General features: G+C 37.4%; 1 protein-coding gene across 3 annotated transcripts in view; it reads right to left on the bottom strand.

Annotated features, from left to right (window-relative positions):
• Window positions 1–3,214: 3,214 nt before the first annotated feature.
• NUF2 (NUF2 component of NDC80 kinetochore complex) overlaps window positions 3,215–16,363 on the bottom strand; it is a 38,047-nt gene continuing 24,898 nt past the window's right edge. For all 3 annotated transcript variants that reach the window (XM_043450614.1, XM_043450624.1, XM_043450631.1), the window contains exons 11-14: window positions 14,846–14,986; window positions 13,849–14,024; window positions 12,835–12,970; window positions 3,215–3,609 (exon numbers count right to left, since the gene is read on the bottom strand). In XM_043450614.1, the coding sequence (XP_043306549.1) occupies window positions 3,472–3,609; window positions 12,835–12,970; window positions 13,849–14,024; window positions 14,846–14,986 (591 nt within the window). In that variant the 3' untranslated portion in view covers window positions 3,215–3,471. The remainder of the gene's footprint in view (window positions 3,610–12,834; window positions 12,971–13,848; window positions 14,025–14,845; window positions 14,987–16,363) is intronic.

Raw genomic sequence — 16,363 nt, forward strand, 5'->3', positions numbered from 1 at the left:
TTCATGTGATACTTGATTTGTATTGCAGCAAGCAAGAGAGTTCCAGAAAAACATCTATTTCTGCTATATTGACTATGCCAAAGCCTTTGACTGTGTGGATCACAATAAATTGTGGAAAATTCTGAAAGAGATGGGAATACCAGACCACCTGACCTCCCTCTTGAGAAACCTGTGTGCAGGTCAGGAAGCAACAGTTAGAACTGGACATGGAACAACAGCTGCTGCTGCTGCTAAGTCGCTTCAACTGGTTCCAAATAGGAAAAGGAGTACGTCAAGGCTGTATATTGTCACCGTGCTTATTTAACTTATATGCAGAGTACATCATGAGAAACGCTGGGCTGGAGGAAGCACAAGCTGGAATCAAGATTGCCAGGAGAAATATCAACAACCTCAGATATGCAGATGACACCACCCTTATGGCACAAAGTGAAGAAAAACTAAAGAGCCTCTTGATGAAAGTGAAAGAGGAGAGTGAAAAAGTTGGCTTCAAGCTCAACATTCAGAAAACTAGATCATGGCATCCGGTCCCATCACTTCATGGGAAATAGATTGGGAAACAGTGGAAACAGTGGCTGACTTTATTTTTCTGGGCTCCAAAATCACTGCAGATGGTGATTGCAGCCATGAAATTAAGATGCTTGCTCCTTGGAAGGAAAGTTATGACCAACCTAGACAGAATATTGAAAAGCAGAGACATTACTTTGCCAACAAAGTTCCATCTAGTCAATGGTATGGTTTTTCCAGTAGTCATGTATGGATGTGAGAGTCAGACTATAAAGAAAGCTGAACACTGAAGAACTTATGCTTTTGAACTGTGGTGCTGGAGAAGACTCTTGAGAGTCCCTTGGACTGCAAGGAGATCCAACTAGTCCCATTCTAAAGGAGATCAGTCCTGGGTGTTCATTGGAAGGACTGATGTTGAAGCTGAAACTCCAATACTTTGGCCAGCTGATGCAAAGAGCTGACTCATTTGAAAAGACCCTCATGCTGGGAAAGATTGAGGGCACGAGGAGAAGGGGACGACAGAGGATGAGATGGTTGGATGGCATCACCAACACAATGGACATGGGTTTGGGTAAACTCCGGGAGTTGGTGATGGACAGGGAGGCCTGGCATGCTGCAATTCATGGGGTCACAAAGAGTCGGACACGACTGAGCAACAGAACTGAACTAAACTGAAACCAGTGAATGCCAAAAACCAAAACCCCAAACCCAGCTTCGTAAAGAAAGGAATTTAGTGTGATCTAACATTGAAACTGAACTACCTTGAGCTAGCAGTTTGCACTGGTGTCCAACAGATAGCAACAATTACTCTATTTCCTTTGCAAACTTAAAATACTGAGTTTACTATGACACCCAAGAACAATTTGAAAATCTAAAAGCTTTTGTAAAAATAATTGACATAATCTAATTAGACAGTTTAGAATAACCTAATACATTTGAAGAGGTGGATTAGAGATTGTAAACCTAGTAAAAAAGATTAGTGCAAGTACATCAGCTAAGAAATGAAGATGATACAAACTGCAACATGGGCAAAGATATGAGAGGTGGAGACTTGGGTACATCCATCCATAGTTCTTGCTAACTAAATGGATATAAAGGAGTGAGTAGTGGCATGAGAGAAAGTTGGCTAAGTTCCTTTTCCATAAAATACTTTGAGTATTTTGATAATCATATTAGAGTTTAATTGGTTCCACCTGCAATCCTGTATTTTATGCACGAAAAACATTATATTACTCTGAAAAGGCCCGTTAGGCTTCACCAGAATGCCACAAGGTTAAAAATATCTATGGTCACCTCTCAGTATCCGCAGGGGACTGGTATCTGCAGTATCCCAGGACTCGTGGTCTCAGATTGTGTCTGCTGATGCTCAAGGGCCATAGTGGTCCTCTGTATCCACAGTTCTGCATCCATGGATTCAACCAACTGTGGATCATTTATTCAAAAGTTCTACTGAAACAAATCCATATAAAAGGAGACCGACCCCTGCAGTTCCCGGCTGTGTTGTCAGGGTATACTGTATTGGCTATTGAACATCCAAGTCTGAAATTCAGGAAAAATATGACAAATGTTAACAATGTACATAATGCAGTAAAAGTTGCATGGATGTTTAATTCATGATTGAAGTGGTGGGTGTAGATGAAAATTTTCAAGGAGGGGTACAGAGGTTGAGAAGAGAAGGAGGGTCAAGGGCAGACACCTAGAGAACACACACACTCTGGGGAAGAACAGAGAATGAGACCCTCATGGGAAAACATCTAAAAGGAACAGACAGACAAGAGAACCAAGGGAGCAGTGTTACTGAGACACAGGGGGAAAAGTATTGTACAGGTAGAATGTAAGGAAGATAAAGATTAAAATGGTCCAGGGAATTTTGAGAACTGATTTTAGAAAGTTCAGTGAACCAGTATGAATAGAAATAACAATACCATTATGGGCAAGGAAATAAATAGAGGCATGTATAAATTAGGTTTTCTAGAAATTTGGCTGTGGGGAAAAAAAAAAAAAAAAAGAACAAGAGCTAAAGGTGGAGACAGGCCTTGGTGAGTTAAAAAATTTTTAAATATAAAATGAGAGACATGGTCATGTTTACAGCTGTTACCCAGCCTCATCAACAGACCTTTCTATGGGCTGAACTTATTTTTTTAAAAAGCAAGAAAGGGACAGGGCAATAGCTCAGCTTTGTGCCCCTACTATTCCTCCCCTGGACACCCAGCCCTTTCCACTCCTCCTAGGGCTTTTCCTCTTACTGAAAGCCTACTCTCTACTTACTGTAGTATTTTATATTTCTGTCAAAGAGAAAAATAACTGGAACTCTAAACACCATTAATTAATATGTATTGTCTACCATGGCACTGTTCTAAGCAGTTTGCACATTTTATTTTCCTCATAAAAATGTCATAGCATAAGACCACTACACTCATACTTCCTCTTTCAAATAATTACACTAGGAAGTATGGTATAGTAAAAACATTCCAGACCTCAGTATTATACAAAGCACAGTTCAAATTTTGGCTCAACTATTTACTCTTTCAGGACCTTCACAGTTACTTCACCCATCAAGTAGTTATAAAAATGTCTATCTAGAGCTGCCTGAGTGAAGATCAAATGAGATCCCACAATGCTTAGTGCAAAGTCAGGGCTCAATAATACTATACCTCTGTATGTTGACAGACAAAGCGACAAAAGCCATGAAAATAACAGAAAAGAAAAATTCAAATGCAATTGTTTTATTTCAGTGACTACTTACAACAAGGAGCAGAGACATGAATACCTGCACAATTTAAGTTCATGGACATCTACAATAAATGTATTATCTTACAAAATAATAATCTATGAGAGTATATAAAAGATGACTGAGCCAACATTATTTGGTACTTTTGATCTTTCATTAACTTCAACTTAACTATTCCCTTTCAGAATATAAAATTAAAAATTGACAAGCTATTTATAAAAAGATGAGTAATTCTGTTAATCAGGTTGAGTTCTGAACATTTTCTTCTTCAGTTCAGCTGTTTTCTCATCTATTTTAGCATGACAGTCCTCTGTTGCCTTTTCAATGCCTTCGTGGTATTTCTCCAAAGCAGCTTTCAAGCTGAGAAATATTTCCTAAGTAGAAAATGAAATACAATAAGGATTATTCCATGAAATGACCAAAACTAAAAGTGAGATATAAGAATTCCAACAGTCCTATTCATATTTATTCATATTTTAAAGCCTACATTATCTTATGCACATACACATACAGACACATGTGTGCCTACTCTTATTAAGCCACACAGATGCATCAAGTCAGCTACCTAGAAAGAACAAAGCAGAGACATTAACAATGGCTTGAATTCTAAGACATTAAGGACATATTTTTAATAACCAAAGAAAAGTTTTTACTTTGGAGCTTTTCATGTTTACCAGGCAGATACCTAGATTTCTATAAACAGCTATAACCTCTGCATTTGACTCTGATCATCATTTAAATTACATGTGAACAGGTTTAATAAGTAAACTACAGGACTGAAAAATATACCAATAGCTTTGTTTTAATAAACTGATCAGGCAGTCCTACTATAAGCAATAATGAGTTTTCATATAAACCTATATGGATATGTTAAGAATTAAGAAAAAACTACAAAACACTTTTTATAGACTGAATAAAATAAAAGCCAATTAGTCTGCATGCATTATCTTTTATCTCATGCTTATCAAGTGCAATTTTGATCCATTTATTATTGATTTTTCTTACACAAAACAATTCTCAAATCTTGATACAAGAAAAAGTAGTATTCTGAAAGATTATAAAAGGTGTTCCACCACTGAAATAAAACAGCAAGGCTTTTCCAATGGAAGGAAAAAGCAATAAATGGGTATAATGGTTATAAATATTCTCAATTTTAACTATTGCTCCCATTAAACTTTTCTTAAACCCATAGTATAGCTAGTACTTATCTTAGTTTAAATTCTAGTGTAGATACTGATTTTGAGCAAATTATATAGATCATAATTAAACATAGTATGAATTCAAAATGTTTCAAAAAAGAACAACACTATTTCCAGAGACTGCCACCTATGCAAGTTTGAGAACTATTGCTCTAGATTAAGTGAGAATATGAAGAGATGGTGAAGGCTAAACACTGTCCTAAGATCTAAACATGGATCATTATTAAATCATAACACAAAAATAGAAGAGTGCACTTAAGATTCCCAACATCCAATCAGACATAAAATTACTACAACTATGATGGAATGTACATCATTAGGGAAATAAATAAAAAATTTTGACGCCTTTATTTCTTAAAGCTTATAGGAAAAATAAGGTGAATTAGTTGCTCGCTTATGTAAACACCATTTTTAAAAATTGGCACAATCAGCAGCTACAGATCAATTTAATTTCATGATTCTATATAGGAATATGTATTTATTCATATTAATAGAAAGCTGAAAAATTTGGTAGAAAGACATTTACTCAGGAGAAACTATTAAAACAAAGTGTAGCTAAATAAAGATACATAATCTGTAAATATCTGAACCAACCATTTAGACACATTCAGGGGAACAATTTTCTCACTCAGGGACAACTATATTCTCAAGGAGGAACCAAATCTGGCAGGTAGAGCCACAGTGAATGAATAAAATATTAAAGCCCAATTCCACTGGCACGTCCACAGAAGCGAACGGACATCAGAAGTTCTAAGCCAATCCTCACAGGATGTTTGTTAACAGCAATAGATCAGAGCCCTCACAAAAGCTACGTATTTCAGTTTCCAATTAAACTCTGTATCCAAGTGGAATTTTATATTAGCTTGCATAATAAGTAAGTCTCACTGTAATGGCTTGCCTGGAGTTAAATATTTTTAATCTCAAACTCTAGTTCCACAGTGTCTAACAGACAACCACTAGGAACATGTGATTATTTAAGTTCACATTTAAACAGCTGCATGCTCCTCAGCTGCACGAGCCACGCTTCAAATGCACTGTAGCTACATGTACCTAATGGCCACATCCTCAGTAGTCCAGGACATCCCCAGCAGTAGGTTCTATTGGACAGCATTGGTCTAGGTAATTATCTCACTTTCCAAATCAGAGATATCAGGATTATATAATATCCATGGAGTTCTATGGCCAATATAGCCATTTATCCATCAAGAATGTACTAACTCATCAACCAACATACTACTGACTGCCTTCTACCATAGCGCTGTACGTGGTGTAACAGTACAGTGGGACATGCAGTTATGCTTTCCTACCCCATGAAACATACAATCCAGACTAGTTTGGATACTCAGCACTTGAAATGTAGCTAGTATAAACCAGGAACTAAATTTTAGATTTTATTTCATTTTAATTAATTTAACTGTAAGTGTAAATAGCCACATGTTGCTAGTAGCTATGGACAGCACAGATCAGAATAGACTAATAATGCTATAGTATTTGAGGAGAGAAATCAACAGTATCTGAAAGGAGCCACGGAAAGTTATAGGGAGAATATATTTTTCATTAAACCTTAAACAATGAAAACGATTAGCTTAGACACAAAACTTGAATAATCCTAGGAGGCAGGGATCACGGCTTCTTTGCTCACACTTACTCTCTGAATCAACTATAAAGGCTACTGCCTAGGAGATCCCTCTCATGGCTCACAGCTCTGTCACAGCAGAGAGGCTGAAGTGACTCACAGGAGCCATGAGCCATGCTGTGCAAGACCCTCCGAGACGGCCGGGTCACAATGAGGAGCTCTGACGACACACAGCTCGGTGGGAAGGAGACCGCAGCTCACTGCAGCGCTCGTGCCTGGAGAGCACCAGGCGCAGTGTGAAAAGGGAGACACTATACGCCAGAAGACGAGCCCCCGGTCACAAGGCGTCCAGCATGCTACTGAGCAGGAGCGGAGAACAACCACGCATTGCACCAGGAAGAGCAGGCAGCTGGGCCAAAGCAGAAACAGTGCTCCCTTATGGACATGGCAGGTGGTGAAGACAAAGTCCGAGGCTGTATACTGTCATCCTGCTTATTTAACTTATACGCAGATCACATCAGGTGAAATGCTGAGCTGGGTGAATCATAAGCCGGAATAAAGACTGCCAGAGCAGAGGGTGAGGTGTACGGAAAGAGGAACACGGAAGCTTATATTGCCACATGTGAAACAGACAGCCAACGGGAATCTGCTGTGTGGCTCAGGAAACTGAAACAGGGGCTCTGTATCAACCTAGAGGGGCGGAGGGGGAGGGAGGCGGGAGGGGCTTCAAAAGGGAGGGTACATGTGTACCTGTGGTGAGGTCTGACAGAAAACAGCAGAATTCTGCAAAGCAATTATCCTTCAATAAAAAATAATACTGCTGGCAGAAATGTCAACAATCTCAGACATGCAGATGATACCACTCTATAAAGAATACTGCACAGGAACCTGGAATGTCAGGTTCATCAATCAAAGTAAATTGGATGTGGTCAAGTAGGAGATGGCAAGAGTGAACATCAACATCTTAGGAATCAGTGAACTAAAAATGGACAGGAATAGGCAAATTTAATCCAGATGAGCATTGTATCTACTACTTGGGCAAGAATTCCTTAGTGAAATGGAGTAGCAGTCCTCACAGTTAACGAGAGTCCGAAATGGAGTACTTGAGTACAGTCTCAAAAATGACAGAACGATCCTGGTTTGTCCCAAGGCAAACCGTTCAATGTCACAGTAATCCAAGTCCACGCCCAACCACTAACGCAGAAAAAGCTGAAGCTGACTGGTTCTACGAAGACCTACAACACTTTCTAGAACTAAAAAAGACATCCCTTTTCAACATAGGGGATTAGATTGGAAGTAGGAAGTCAAGAGATATCCAGAATAACAGGCAAGTTTGGCTTTGAGTACAAAATGAAGCAGAGCAAAGGCTAACAGAGTTTTACCAAAAGAAGGAACTGCTCATAGCAAATATCCTCTTCCAACAACAAAAGAGATGACGCTACACATAGACATCACCAGATGGTCAATACCAAAATCAGATTGATTATGTTATTTGCAGCCAAAGATGGAGAAGCTCTATACAGTCAGTAAAACAAACAAACAAACAAACAAACAACAAAAAAACCCCGGAGCTGACTATGGCTCATTATTGCAAAATTCAGGCTTAAATTGAAGAAAAGTAGGTAAAACCACTAGGCCATTCATTCAGGTATGACCTAAATCAAATCCCTTATGATACAGTGGAGGTGATGAAAAGATTCAAGGGATTAAATCTGGTAGACAGAGTATCTGAAGAACTATGGCCAGAAGTTCATAACAGTGTACAGGAGGCAATGACCAAAGCCAACCCAAAGAAAAAGAAATGCAAGAAGGAAAACTGGTTGTCTGATGAAGCTCTAAAAACAGCTGAGGAGAAGAGAAAGGCAAGGGAGAAAGGGAAAAATATACCCTACTGAATAGAGTTCCAGAGAATAGCAAGAAGAGATAAGAAGGCCTTCTTAAATAAGCAATGCAAAGAAATACAGGAAAATGATAGAATGGAAAAGACTAGGGAGCTCTTCAGGAACATTTCATAGAAGGATGAGCACAATAAAGGATAAAAATGGTAGGACCCAACAGAAGCAGAAGAGATTAAGAACAGTTGGCAAGAATACCCAGAAAACAGAAGGACAATACAAGAAACGTCGTAATGACCCAGGTAACCACAATGGCGAGGTCACTCACCTAGAGCTGGACATCCTAGAGTGTGAAGTCAACTGGGCCTTAGGAAGCATTCCTATGAACAAAGCTAGTAGCGATGACAAAATTCCAGCTGAGGAATTTAAAAATCCTAAAAGATGACGTTGTTAAAGTGCTGTACTCAGTATGTCAGCAAATTTGGAAAACTCGGCAGTGGTAACAAGACTGAAAAAGGTCCATTTTCATTACAATTCCAAAGAAGGGCAATGCCGAAGAATGTCCAAACTATTGTACAACTGAATTTATTTCACATGCTGGAAAGGTTATGCTCAAAATCCTTCAAGCAAGGAGTCTGCAGTGTGTGAACAAAGAACTTCCAGATGTACAAGCTAGGTTTAGAAAAGGCAGAGCATCAGAGATCAAATTGTGACATCTGTTGGATCAGGGAGAAAGTAACAGTTTTTCAGAAAAAACACCTACTTCAGCTTCATTTGACTTTGTGGATCACAACAAACTGTTGATAATTCTTAGAAATGGGAATACCAGATCTCCTTACCTGCCTCCTGAGAAACCTTTATGTGGGTCAAGAAGCAACAATAAGCAGACATGAAACAACTGACTGGTTCAAAATTACTCAAGTTAGGGCTGTATATTGTCATCCTGCTTATTTAGCTTATATGCAGATAAAATCATGCAAAATGCTGAGCTGAATGAATCACAAGCTGGAATAAAGACTACCGGGATAAATATCAACAACCTCAGACTTGCAGATGATACCACTCTAATGGCAGAAAGTGAAGAGGAACTAAAAAGCCTCTTGACAAGGAAGGAGAATAAAAAAGCTGACTTGAAAATCAACATCAAAAAAACTAAGATCATAGCATCCGGTCCCATCACTTTATGGCAAATAGAAGGGGAAAACGTGGAAGCAGCAACAAGTTTTATTTTCTTGGGCTTCAAAATCACTGCAAATGGTGAATGCAGCCATGAAATTAAGACACTTGCTCCTTGGAAGAAAGCTATGACAAACTAGACAGCATATTAAAATGCAGAGACGTCACTTGGCTGACAAAGATCTGCCTAGTCAAAGCTATGGTTTTTTCCAGTAGTCATGTACGGATGTGAGAGGTGGACCATAAGGAAGGCTAAGTACTGAAGAACTGATGCATTCAAATTGTGGTGATGGAGAAGACTCTTGAAAGTCCACTGGACTGCAAGGAGATCAAACCAGTCAATTCTAAAGAAAATCAACCCTGAAAATTCATTGGAATGACTGAAGCTGCAGCTCTAACACTTTGGCCACGTGATGCAAAGAGATGACTCACTGGAAAGAACCCTGATCCTGGGAAAGATTCAAGGCAAAAGGAGAAGCCAGTGGCAGAAGATAAGATGGTTAGATAGCATCTCCAGCTCAATGGACATGAATTTGAGCAAACTCTGGGAGATATGGGGCTTCCCTGGTGGCTCAGATGTTAAAGAATCCGCCTGCAATGCAGGAGACCTGGGTTTGATCCCTGGGTCAGGAAGATCTCCTGGAGAAGGGAATGACTACCCACTCCAGTATTCTTGTCTGGAGAATTTCACGGACAGAGGAGCCTGGTGAGCTATAGTCCATGGGGTTGCAAAGAGTCAGATACGATTTAGCGACGGAACCACAACAACAATCTTGTAGGTATATAGACCGTTTGCTGAATGGTTGACTAAATGCAGGAATAACTACTGGAAAACAGGGAATTTGGGTTTTAAACAAGAAAGTGTAGCAATAAGAGTGATATTTTAACAGCATAAATTTGGCCATACTTAGGATTCAGGGCAGATTTGATGCAGGAGAATCTTAAGGAACAAATTTAGCAAGTTTTTGCTGCAATTCAAGAATATTAGAAAAGTATGTGATAGAAATATTATTAGAAAACAGTTGTTATGAATAGTTATCAGTGAGTTTTTACAAGTCATGACATTAACTTGGTGACTGACTGGATATCAGGATTATCTAAAGAAAATCCAAAACTGCAACTCTTTGTGATATTTTGAAAATGATGATGCCACTGAAGAACATGAGGAAACTAAATGAAAAAGAGAGGAAAAGGGAAGGGGAAGGAGGCAGAGGGAGAAGGAGAAAGTGAAGGTGAGGAAGAGGAAAGACACTGAAAGATGTTAAATTTCGTAAATGTTATTTTGTAATGATAAGCTTATCCACTGAAAATATCCATCAGGCAACTAAAATAAGGAGTTGACGTGGACAGAATAGGAAAAATAGATTTTTGAAAGCTTTCTAATAAAGATGACAATTGAAGCTAGAAGTGATGAATTATCTATGGAAAAGAATATTTAATGAAAAAGAAGAATAATAAAAAAGAAGGATCATTAGGATTCAACAAAATTACGAAAAGAAAAATTTGGCAATTTTAACACATCCTTCTTTCCTTTTCATGAAAGATGACTGTAAAGTAAGCTAAAGGGTTTTTTTTTGACAAAATGTGTCTCAATGTCATCACAGGACTTAGAGACTCTCCCAGGCTATTTTGGAACAAATGGATATGACAATGTCTTCTGGGTAAAGGTATAGTTAGAACAACTTAGCAAGTTGAACAACTAACTGCATTAAGTGTTTTGTTGCTGCTAAAAATCCAACTTGATATTATGCTTCATTTAACAAAGGCATTGTGCTCTGGGACTGGTGATACCATTACTTGGAAGACTACATTTAGTACTGAACTCCACATATTAAGCAGAATAAAAAAAGCAGGAAACAGAGTAGAGGACAGTAAACAGAATGAAAATTAAACGATATAAAGAATGGCTGGAAAGCTAGCACTAACCTGATGAGCGGGCTAAAAGAACCCATGATCTTTATCCTCAGATATCTTAAGTACAATTTTATTAAGTAGAAGAGGGTACAGATTTGTTCCAGAGAGATGACCTTGGTCCAGTAGAGTACAGAAATGAAAATTTTTAAACTCAAAACAAGAAGTAACATTTTAATGACTAAAGCTGTCCTAGTAGAACAGCCTGCCTGGTGATGAGCTTTGTAATACTGAAACAATGAAGCAGAATACATGAGTGGTTTTCAAGAGTTATGCTAAAAAATTTAGGTTCATGGGCCCCACTGCTGATGGTTCTAATTCAATACATTTGGATGAGGGGTTGCTCATCTTTAATTCTCTTGAATTCTTTATTGAATTCTAATACACTGCTAGTTTTAAGCAACAGCATGTTACAAATATTTATGGAAAGCATACTACAATATAAGGCATGGTTCCAGGCATGGTTTGACATGACATATTAAGGTAAAATATTTGATCACTATTGTTAAAAAACTTAAAATGTTATTGGTGAAACACAAACACACAAAACTAAAAGGAATTTAAAGCAGGCACAGGCACCTTTTATGACCACAGACAAAAGGTACTTACATTAGTAACTGGTTCATTAATTGTATCTGATGAGGTGATAATAAATCTGCTCATATGATTTGGTTAAGAAGTAGGATTAAATAAGGTTTTTCTAATCCCCATTCCAGAGATAAACTGAGGGCCAAAGGCTTGGCAAATATCCAATTGAAGGAAAAGGAAAGTAGTTGGAATTGGAATGTAAAAAGAAAGAAAAAAATCAGGACAGTGTACTGGGCAGACCATGGAAGAGGACACCCAACTATTTTCTTTTTCTTTCTTTCGTTCCTTCCTTTTAAAGCAGCCTCGAGGTAATTCTCAGCTGTATATATACACTTACATGTGCTAATAATCTAATGCTCTGGAGGATAAAAATTCCTGAGAATAGGTGAGGGATTGTCTACTGTGATTCTTTTTTTTAGTATTAAGAATCCTTGCAAATTAAATGTGACTGGTGAAAGGGAATGACAGCATGTTAAATATCTTTCAGGTTTCAGAGGTTTTAGGATATCAATGTAGGCAAGATGAAGCAAAATGAAAAAAAAGAGGCCAAGGGATTTTACATGATAAAGGGCTATATTTAGTGACTCCTGGTAGAGCAGTTTGGGACCACCTTGAGGCTACTGGACAAACTTTAAAGGTTAAAGACAGAATGATAATGTCATAAACAGAGGAGGAATAGACTACTTCTTTGGGTCTTTGGCAGTCAAAAAAAAGAGAAACAGGTAACATGTTTGGCTATACTGATATTTTGGAAGATAAAAATGTAGAAGATGCCTGTCCACATTAAACTTGAGACCGTTTATGAAACAATAAATATACTTGAAACAGGCAAAGCAACTTGGTAATTATGATAAAATTATCATAAAAAAATCTCAAAATACAGGAACAGACCCAAGCTTCTTTGTTTCAGGTAACAACTCAAATACATCTAAACTGATCATAAGAAACACTTTTGAGATTCTTTTATCAGAAAAAAGATACAAAAATTTTTTGGAAGACTTTACTTTAAATCACCATCTAAGTTAATTTATCCAAAAAATTCAGAAACTTTACAGAGCACCTGCTCTTACTGCAAAGCACAATTCTAGGTGCTGACAGGGAAAAAAGGTGAGTAAGGAAAAGGTGTGAGGAGACATACATGCAAACTATCCCAGGGTAATGGGAAAGATACCACAAATGGAAATAAAAGCAACAGACCTGAGGGGCCAATTTTTACTCTAAAGAACTGACAAAATCTTCAAAACGAGGGTGACATAATTTACATTTTAAACCCACGAGATTATCTGAAATTATTTCTTATGAACATATCCTCACCTGAGACTTCAGTTTCTCCCTTTCAGCAGCATCTTTTAGTTGTTGAATTCCAAATTTAATTTTTTGGATTTCTTGATTAATTGTGGTTACTCGCTCATAGACAGCACCTCTTTTTTCTTGAACTTTATTACAGTCTCTAAAGGAATACAGAGATGGGTGAAATTATAATTCCACTTAAGCATTTAAACAGTCAAACATTTAACTCTAATTTTGATTCCAAAGAGATTTGAGAATCACAAGGTGGTGCTATAATCAGGTCTTTGTGTGGAAGAGTCTTCCACACAAAGCTGTTATTTAAAAATGAGATTTTTAAGTCACCTCTCCCAGCTGCACTCACTCATGACTGTTGGTGACAGTGTGAATTAATACAACTTTCTTGCAAAGCAAGTGACAAATTAAAACCCTCAGGTTCTGCCCTTTTTCTTTATCTGCATGAGGAAGAGGAAAGGAAATCTTCAGACCATCCTATATATACCTTTTAGAAACAGAAATAGTGTCATCTCACAGACATATCTGGGGCATTTATTCTAAAAACACTTTTTTAGAACTGATGGGAAGAAGATTCTACCAATGAAACATCCAAACATACTAGCCAGCAACCACGGTGACAAAATTCTTGCAAAGTACTACTTTGCACTTAAATAAAAAAGGCTTTTTCTCAAAATATGCTATAATGCTATAGACTAGCTGAACAGTAACATGAACTAGTTGATTTATTCTAACACAATTCTAGATCGCTGGCTCTGAAATGCACAGAAATAAGCAATAGCACTAGAACCTTTCTAACGAATTATGCAAAGGATTTAGAATTGTGATTATCAGGAAAATAAATTAGAAAACTAATACCTAAAACATCTCTATACATTCAGATGTAGCAGCATCATGAGTCATAACTAACTGCTTTAGTCACCCAAAGGTGGAATACCTTTTTGAAATTAGAGGAGGTTTGGAATCTTAGGGAAAATAAAATGAATTAGGCTTTTCTAATACATTAAACTGAAAACAAGTTCATACTCAATCACTGTGCGTTTGTACTGCTTGACATCCTCATGCTTCTTATTTATTCTGAACTGTGCTGTGGCAAGTTTTTCCTTCTTCACAATCATCAGTCTTTTAAAGGAATTTTCTTCAGTCTTCAATTTCTTCAATTCTGACTCATCACTCTCAATTTGGTCCTCCAAGTTCAGGCTCTATATTTTACGAGATGTATTTAAAGTCAATACAACAAATTAGAATTTACAAACAAAATAAAGGACTGTCTTCGAGGATGAGGTGTAATAAAATACAATTTCAAAATGTGATAAAACTGTTTAAACACTGACTCAACAAAAGAGACAACAAGAAGGCACAAGGGATACTGAGAAAGAATGTGACGCCTAGAGAGGTGTGTCATTTTACCAGCAAGGACCAGGACAGAGGAACACATCAAGATCAGCCAGCAGGCTAGGTTTGAGGGGGTGAGGGTCTGAATTAAAGGTGCAGGAATAAATAGGAGAGGGGAGACCCTAGAGACAATCTCACCTTCCAACCCCTTCTTTCCTCAAAAGAGAAATCTTTCATCGAAATCTATGTTAGTGATCCTGGGGACAGTCTGGATTGGGATGATGAAGTGAAAAGGATTTTCACGTTTCTAGCCTGAGAAACTTTAAAATATCTCTTTATATACCCTAGCTATAGTGTTAGGCAGTAAGTTGGCACTTTATGCTTACTGACTAGATTTTCCAACTGTCAGAACAGGTTTAAAGTTCCATTGCTTTTTCCCAAAATATACATGGCAATACGCTATGTTAATTAATTTATTATTAATTTCATCTGAAGGTAACAATGGGTCTACTGCTGCTGTTTAAAAACAAACCGTCTTATTCCTGAGCATACATCGCCACGTCTATTATACTGTAGAAGGATCCTGCTTTTCTGTAAGAAGGTAGTAACAGAAAGTAAAAGCAAACCCACGGGACTATAGTAAACTACTACATAATAAAAAGGTATAAAAATTCCACACAATACAAACCTCCTTTAAGACAGTGGTTAATTTTTCTCTATTATCTGCAAGGTCCTGTATTTTCTTTTGATATAATTGCACTTCCAGCTGACATGAAGGCAGGCAGTCAACAGAGTCTCGATAGATTTCATATTTTTCCATCACTTCTTGCTTTGAAAGAAAAAAAAAAAAAACAACACAGAAACCAGTTTGACACTCTCCTTTATGAAACTGCAGTAATGTCAATTTGTTTGCTCTTAATTTCTGTACTTAATACTGAAAGCTTAAGAGCAAAGAACAATTAAAGTTTCTAGGTCAGTAACAAAGCACTATTGCTGACATGTGTTTGAGCACATATAATTAGGCTTCCTAACTGTTAAATATCCTTGAACAAAGGAAACATGCCATAATTTTACTAAATCACTCATTGAAGTACCTTCCAAAGGTTATTCGTAATGATTTTAAAAGAGTTCATTTCTGCTAATACTCAAACTACTCCCAATTACTCCTGGACAATTATATTACCAATTACAATCTTCCTACTCATTTGTATAACTATTACTACAAGTCATTTGTTCAAAAAGGTTAATTCTTCTTCTAAAATTAGGAAATGAGCATATGTTTACCATAAGCACTGCAATAATACAAAGGCTTCTTTCCGAGTCTACCCCTTCTTCCCACTTTATTAACCAGTTGGATTTTGTCTTTAGTGAAATGCTTAATCATAGCACTGCTCATTTTTCCATTAAGCTGTCTTTTTCCTACTAATTTGTAAATGCTCTTTTGTGTCTTTGCACATCATGGATATAATCCCTTTACCTATCATATGCATTATATATATGTTTCACAGGTCTACTTTTTTCTGCAGCTTTTGGGTTTTCAATCTTAATTTTAAAATTCTATCCAAGATAATATCAATGTTCACCTAAAACTGTTAAATTTTCAATCCAATTAGAATTTATCTTTGTAAATGGTAGAAGGTATCGACCCAACTTACTTTTCTTCTAGATGAACAGCCAATGGAACCAAAATTGCTCATTCAATAAACAGACCTCAAACACTCAGATCTACTTCTGGGCTCTCACTACTGTTCTATTACTCTTTGTCTATTCTCATGTGATAATTCTCAAATATCAGAAATGACTTAAATAACAAATTCAGAAACTCTTTTTCAATTAACAGTTTTAAAACGTTTCCTCATCCAAAAGTCTACAAGCAATAAACGCTGGAGAGGGTGTGGAGAAAAGGGAACCCTCCCACACTGTTGGTGGGAATGCAAACTAGTACAGCCACTATGGAGAACAGTGTGGAGATTCCTTAAAAAACTGGAAATAGAACTGCCATATGACCCAGCAATCCCACTTGGGGGCATACACACTGAGGAAACCAGATCTGAAAGAGACACGTGCACCCCAGTGTTCATCGCAGCACTGTTTATAATAGCCAGGACGTGGAAGCAACCTAGATGCCCGTCAGCAGACGAATGGATAAGAAAGCTATGGTACATATACACAATGGAATATTACTCACTCATTAAAAAGAATTCAT

The sequence above is a fragment of the Cervus canadensis genome, chromosome 2, assembly GCF_019320065.1.
Source record: "Cervus canadensis isolate Bull #8, Minnesota chromosome 2, ASM1932006v1, whole genome shotgun sequence".
Lineage (NCBI taxonomy): Eukaryota > Metazoa > Chordata > Mammalia > Artiodactyla > Cervidae > Cervus > Cervus canadensis.